The 7371-nt window shown below is 54.7% G+C and overlaps 1 protein-coding gene across 6 annotated transcripts in view; it reads left to right on the top strand.

The window, feature by feature from the left end:
- The window catches only part of LOC113209418 (uncharacterized), a 78642-nt gene that overhangs the window by 48033 nt on the left and 23238 nt on the right, over positions 1-7371 (top strand). For 4 of the 6 annotated variants that reach the window (XM_052273713.1, XM_052273714.1, XM_052273712.1 and 1 more), the window contains exons 4-6: positions 3274-3389; positions 4871-5110; positions 6254-6283. In XM_052273713.1, coding sequence (XP_052129673.1) covers positions 3274-3389; positions 4871-5110; positions 6254-6283 — 386 coding nt within the window. The remainder of the gene's footprint in view (positions 1-3273; positions 3390-4870; positions 5111-6253; positions 6284-7371) is intronic. The other 2 variants (XM_052273716.1, XM_052273717.1) reach the window with 2 other exon arrangements.

The following is a 7371-nucleotide window of genomic DNA, read 5'->3' on the forward strand; positions in this document are numbered from 1 at the left end:
TTTCTTGGTCGTTTGTTTGCACGGGCGGCACAAGCAAACCTGCTTATTCCGTTGCGCCGCTACACAGACACAGTCGATTTAGTTCGGATGGCTTTGGGGTTGAGAAAGAGAGGGCAAGGCAGAAAGACAAGGAGAGAGAGAGAGTCACGGCGGACGGGACGGGAAGGGAGAGGAGAATGATGCAACAAGCAAAGCGGTCGTACCAGAAATCGGTCAGATCAGCCGGGAACATTTATTAAGTGCGCCCTAGTAATGCTTATTCTACAGAAAAGGCCACATCGATTTAGTGGAAATGGCCATTGGCCATAGGGGTATTATTAGAATTATAATAGACGGCGAATGAAGGAAACAAAAAGAAAATAAAGAAGAACTATTATATAAGAAACTGTTATTATTATTGTAGAACTTACATAGAAGAACTATATGACTATTGTCATCACCTCTAAATGTCATTTTGCAAGGCTTGAATCTTCTCACTCCCCCGCGTCCCGCGCGCTCGCGAAGGTAGCAGGCCATCCACTCTCGGCGGGCAAACATTTTCCCTCGCGATCCCGGGCGCCCATGCTGCCTGTTTTCTTTTCTTCCGCTCCGTCGGGCGATCCATTTGCGCCCGGAATATTGAGGCTCCTGATGGGCCTTGAATAAAAAATATCTGGCTAGAGCGGGGGGTGTGGGGGTGGGGGGCTCGCGTGGAAGAAAGGGGTACTTGGCGCCTCCAATATCGCCCACCGATTACCGGACCACAGACTCCCCCCCCCCCCCCATTTTTTTCCCTAACCACGCTTTACGCGAGGGTGCCGCGGGAAAAAGAATGGAATATGAGGACAAGCTCGTGATGCTGCGCAGGCCCCCCCTGCGGCGGCCCACTGGACCAGTCACACTGGAGTCGGGCTGGTCGCAATCGTAGGGGGATCTCGTTCGGAGCTCCCCTGAGCGAGCACGGTGGGCCTGATCCACGACGCCATGGCTTTTTGTCGGGGTGCAGCCATCCGTGAGAGGGAACGCACCCGGGGACGGAGGATAAGGGCGGCAAAAAAATGTAGTCGCGGTCGAGGGTTAGGAGTGACAAGACGGTGCGATTTTGAGAGGCCCGAGACGCCCGCGAGGAGAGCTTCGTACCCGTGTTCACGAGTTTTCAGCATCATGCAAATAGTTCAAATGGGTAGTAATGTTTCTATTCTTTGCTGGGATTCGGAGTGTGTACACGTTTTAGACCCGTAGGTCGCAACAAAAAAAAAAAAAAACTTGAATGATATTAAAGGATTCTTCCAAACACCTGGGATGGGCGTGGTCAGCGTCAGCTCTGTGAGGGAGGTACGGGGGGGGTCGATGAGACGACCCCCCCTCCTCCTTTTCTCCCTCTCTCCCTCTCTTGCTCTTCCCCTCTCCCTTGCCCCCCCCCCCCCCACCTCACTCCAGCGTGATGATGCTATCAGCTCTCAACTGCTGCGTCACAGATAGGGCTCTTCCTCACTCACCGACACCGCGTAAGCGAGAGATAGAGAGAGAGACGGCAGACCGCCCCCTTCCCGGACGCGGCGCGTGGGGTCGGAGTGAGATAACCTAATTGGGGGTTCTCGGGGGGTCCGGGTGTGTCGGGTGGCCGCCTGGCGCCTGGCCCTGGAAGCCCTGGAACCCTCCTGCAAAATGCAGGCGTGCCGTCTGTCTTCAGGCCCAAACTGATTGATTCCCCGGCGGGGCGGGACCCCCTTGATTGCTTACGTCACGCCAAATCAGTGCGGCGGCCGGATCAGGCAGCTACACTGCTGGCAGAGCACTACTGGGAAATCTGTGGAAAATGGGAAAACTAACATCAGCAGCTTTCCCCCTTGGGCTCTCGGGTATTATCAATATTCGTGCAATTTATTGAGTTATCTCAACATACATTGTACGGAATTTAAGTCCCTCCGATGAATGTGATGCACTGAAAAGTACTAAATTGGACAAACAAAATAAAAATATCGGTAATCGTGGTCTATTGGAAAATAGCACAGGCTTGAAGCCTTTTTTAAAAATAAAACTTCCGTGGACGACAGCGAGTATTTTTCAGAGGGGAGAGAACAGGGGTCTGCTCAAGATGCAGCCTAGTATGGCGCTGCTTGGCTCCCCGCGCGCGGGAGGCGGGGGTCGGTGGCGGAGCAGGGCGTTGATGGGCTCCGAGTTGGTTTTCGCCTCAGTTGGTCGTCGATCTTCCCCGCGGGCTCAACCCCCATCAGCGCGAACGCACGGCGGCGCCAAAGACTTTATTCGGTGCGGGGGTTTTAGAGCGCTCCCTTTGGTCGCCTTACCTGGACGAGACAGGGATAACACCCGCGCTCGCGACCCCACCATGCGGAGCACGAGGCGTATGCCCCGTGCTTGCCGCGCCACGGTGTCCGCCCTCTGCTGGGACGAGCCCGAAGTCGGTAAGCGCATATGCTTTTTGTTGCAACTATAACGTTTTGCGCGTTGTCGCCAGAAATTGCAAAATTAATGGTATAGTACGAATCGCGCGGAAAATTACGTTTTCTAACGTTATTCAAAGTGCATTGATCGTGTGCAAGCTCTCAGAGCGCCTGATAGGTAGGCAGCATCGTGCCTGCAGTGCACATGTGTACTGCAGGGTGGCCTACCCCGAGTCTCGCAGGCGCTGAGCTTCCGGTAATCTGCTGCACGATAAATCTTAGGAAAGACCGGACGTACTTTCTGGGCGATGTCTTTAGAAGATGCTCACTTGTTTAATCATTAAATCATTCGAGGTTCAAAAGGGGGGGGGGAGACCATAGATGATTTCCCCCATGAAATAAACTGAAATAAATTAACGCAGCAATGTATCCGATTTGGGTCGCGCGCACTTTCCGCGGCGTTCTCCGTCCGCCCCCGCTGCCTGCCGCAAGGTTTAGCCCGCTAGTTTGCTCGCCGCCGCCCCGCCACCGCTCGCTCCTCCGAGACTTCTTGTTTTCGCCCAAACTTTCTTGTTCCACGTCTGCGTCGGTGTCTGGTGCCTGCTCCCGCGCCGCTTTAGTCGCGAGCGGGCGGGCATCATGCCACTACTACCTACACCCGAGCAAAAGGAGCGAGCATTATTACGTATTTCATTTCAGAGTTTATTTTATTTTACTTTTTTGTCTAGAGCGGACGTACCGCAATCTGAAATGCTCCGCCAACAGGAGAAAATCATAACCCCTAATATATAAAAATATGTAAAGTGCGCCAAACACACATGAACAAAAAAAAATGTATTGAAAAATGTAAGAAATAAGATCTAACTATGGCTGTCTCTTTTGTCCGCAGAGCCCATCCTGCCCCGGCGTCGGAAACACCCTCTGCTCGCGTACCGCTGCCATGAGGTGTTCGGGCTCACGGCCGCCGCCTCAGAGGACTGCCTCGACTCGTCCGACCGCTTCCGAGTGAGTAGCCCCGACATCGCACTTGTGCAAGAGTGCAAGACGTTAGAGTGCAGTTGCAGTTAGGTTCGGCAAGAGATCCTCCTTTTCCTCCAGGGTCTCGTCTACAAGCCTCCAGGGCAGCAGTGCCGGGGAAAACGGTTTTTCGTTGTTTTCTGCAAACGCGGTGAGTTCGCCGCACAAACCCCACGCGGCGCGACCCGAGCATCGGCATCGGAAGATACACTACTTTGTTGTGAACCGATGGTCCGATATTACTTCTATCTGTGGTGCAGAGCGATCCTCTGTCTCTCTACCTCCCTGATCTCACTCTGCTCCGAGCGCCTGCAGACCGAAGGTAGGCTACTCCGCGGCGCGCAGCTGCGTGGCGGGGTGGCCTACCCAGGCTCTTGCAGGCGCCAAGCCCTTCACCGGTGTGTCTTCTTCAACTTCAAATAGTCGACGGGAGATTAATTCCACTCATTTAACTACCCCCCTCCCCCTCCTCTCTCTCTCTCTCTCTCTCTCTCTCTCTCTCTCTCTCTCTCTCTCGCTCGCTCGCTCGCTCGCTCCCCCCTCCTCTCACTCTCTCGTATGCACCGCCTCCACTCCCTCTCCACTCAGCGAGCGTAAAATCAATAAACAGAGGGGTGTATTGCTTATGTTAGTGTTAGCAGCGTCCGGCCTTGCGACTCAGAGGGGACAGGGCGACAAAAAACTTGCCAGAAAGCACATGATATTTTTCATTCTCTGGCTCGTTTTTTCAAGAAGTAATATTTCTTCATTCGCTTACTGTCACGCCTTTTACATTTCTTTCTGTAATAACTTTAATTTTAATCACAAGATGTGAGTTCATTGTCAAGCCGTTTGCCTGGGCGAGACTCTCTTTTCAAATATCCCCAGCCCTCTTGAACCTTCGCCTTCCCTTCGCTCCTGTTAATTTCCCTGTAAAGAGTTTTTGTTCAATTGGTAACTGCGCTCTGACGGCACGACGCTACTAACTGCTGCGCGCTCTCCCTGTCTCCATGCGAACCTCTCCGCCTCGGTCCCCTGCGGGCAGAGGCGGCCGTAGGCGGCATCGCTCGCCACATCAAACATACATGGTGGTAGAAACGGGCTGACGCAAATAGGGACGAGCGAAACGAACGGGAGAGGGAGAGAGAGGAGGGGGAGGGGAACACCCGGGGACAGGAGTCGGAAAGGGCGACTTTTAGGAAGCGGCTGCTGCTGTCTGGTTTCTGTCCGTCAAGTGCTGAGGAGGTTGGCGTTTGCGTCCGCGTATTTTAGCCTTTTCCGCCATTTCGATGGCATTTTGGTGAAAACTTTCTACACGTCGATGCGCCCTTCGGTCCGTTTCCATGCATCGCAATAGTTGCGGTGTGTACGAGGTGCTTGATCATGTTGTCCCCCTCTTTGTCTGTCTGATAACACTCGTTGCAGCCGAGCCTGGCCCCGCACGCCCCAGCACGCCCTTCACCGTGTTTTGCCGCTGGTGTCTGTTGCAGTCGGCGGAGCGGCTGTCCCCTCGCGGGCGGGGTGGACGTCGCAGCAGGTCCGAGGGGCCCCCGGGGTGTCCGCAGAGCCCCTCCGGGAGCCCCTCCGGGAGCCCGGGGCCCCACCAGCCCCGGCCCCACAGGGGCGCCCACCGGGCCGGCCGGGGGCCCCGGGCCGTGACCGCCCTTATACAGCAGACGCACACCGCGCACAGCGACTCGGAGCCCGACGAGGGGCTGGTCCCGGACATGGTAGGGCAGGCCAACTGCAGGCGGGCCGCACGGGTTGCCATGACTTCTCTTGCTGCTTGAAAAATTTCGCAAAAAATAATTAGACGAAAATTAAGTTAATGAGAGAGACGTAGGTGTCGGTAGTATAGCTGAGGTAGATAAGTTAAATGCAGAAAAAATCGTCCTTTCCTCTCTAAAAACAATATTGCAAATTATGATTTATTTTCTGTAATCAGTTAAAATTTCAAATGTGGCAACCTTGCGGTGTAGATCTGAAAACCAGAGGGAATTGGCATGTCATTTAAACCTTTCTACTTTAGAAAATCTATGCTTAGCATTATAAAACTAGCGTACTGTTTAAATAAATTGGTTGTTACATCTTCTAAATGGGGCATTTCCTCTAACTAATTATAGGAATAAATGATACAGAACTACCATAGCGTTAGAACTGTTTGGAATCTCATCGCTTTTACTCCCAGTTTACCTTCGTAGGCGCGAGTATGTTATTTGGCTAGTGCAGTTGGTCGGTAAATAGTGACATGTCTTGTAACAGAGATCTCTTTCTCGAAATGCTTGGAAGCCGTTACACACAAATCAGATGAAATTGCCTCGAAACGGCCCTGCATGAGTTATAGCTAAAGAGCATGTTGACCCGCCTGGACACTGGAGAAATTCTTCTCTGAATAACCTGTGTACAATGGCTTAAGAAAAACTCAGAAAGTCATCCAGATATCGTATAGAATGGTGTACTACTGTAATGAACATTGTACCTCGCTAGGTAGGAACATAGCCGTTGACAATTTTCGCCATTTCGCTTGCACGCATCTCTTTCTATTTCCGCCACCAGTTTCGTCTCCAGATTTTCTTCCTCTTTTCGTAGTGGTTGATTTAATTTTTAACAGAACTTATTGATGCCAGCTTTGCACAAGGACGGGAAAGTTACCATCACCGCATGCGAACTAAGCTTGTACCGAGCGCCGACATGAAAAGCTATGATCCTGCAGTCCATTTTACAAAACATTTACTTGCTACCGCGCAGAGCTTGTGTGGCTTCATATATTACTATTACGCGAGAGAGAAAAGGCCGATCCTCACCGACTTGCTTTTGTAAATAGAAATAAAATGTGTCCTTTCTTTTTCTTCCATGTCATGTCGTGCCTGCAGTCGCGGTCAACGCCGAGGAAAGCTGTCAAGGTTCGTAAACTTCTCCTCCCCGATAACGGGACTAGTGACCCACCTTTTCACCCCCTCTCACAACGAGGGTATAACTTAGGAAGCCGGGCCCGCCCTCGGCGACAGCGGGCGCCGGGCGGCAGCGCAGCCCACATTCCATCTGTTGACGAGACTTGGCAACTCTGCGCAGCGGGCCGCGGGTTGGGCCCCGCCAGACTTGACAACGCCGCGTCTCCGGGGGTGTGAGGGACGGGCGCAGGGGGTGGAGGGTGCGGGGGGGCGGGCCGGGGGTGGACCGGGGGCGGCGGCCGGGTGCGTACGTGGCTGCGGCGGGGAGGAGTCGGCGGCAGCGGAACACTGCCCTGGGGCGCTGGGCGGCCGCCCGCCCCCGGACCACCCCCACGTCGCCAGTCGCCACCCCCGGCCCCGGCCCCGGTCCGGGCCCGCCGCCCGCGGCCGTGCTTGACGAGCACTGTCCTCCCGGGCCCCCGGGCCGGGCCGGCTGTGAGCGATGTCGGGGCGCCGTGGTCGCGGCCCCGCAGGCCCTGCAGCAGGTGCGGGCCGCCGGGCCTCGCCGGGTCAGGCCGGCCATATAACACTTTCACGCCTGGATGAGCGCCGGCCCCATTCCGTTTGGTCCAGGAGCAGCTTCTGGGACCCCGAGGGAGATGATGGGGAGGGGGAGGGGGGGGGGACCGAGATATGAGCCCGCCCCCGCGGCGCAGCAGCTGTGGCACCGCAGCCGGCGCGATGGGGCGGGCGGCGACCTGCGCTGGGCCAACGAGGTTGTGGTGGACTATCGGAGGGTGCTAGGGGGCCACCCGCGCCTCTACATCATCTCCTAGAAAGAGCTCATCATCATTAGAACCTTCATGTTAAAATCTCGTAGAATTGGAACTATTCCGGGAGGGTACTTAATTCGTCGAGTGGGCAGAGGCAGCCGCACTACTGATTGCCGATCATGATGAGCTAATTACGATGAGGACTGCGCTACCATTGGCGCTATGCATCACTCGCCCTTACCCTTACACCCCTGCTGTGTGCACTGTCTCTGCGCGGGAAGTCGTGCGTGCCGCTGTGTGTGTGTATGTGTGTGTGTTTGCGCGCGT

This window comes from Frankliniella occidentalis, unplaced genomic scaffold, assembly GCF_000697945.3.
Source record: "Frankliniella occidentalis isolate FOCC.00 unplaced genomic scaffold, Focc_3.1 Scaffold295, whole genome shotgun sequence".
In the NCBI taxonomy this organism is placed as follows: Eukaryota; Metazoa; Arthropoda; class Insecta; order Thysanoptera; family Thripidae; genus Frankliniella; species Frankliniella occidentalis.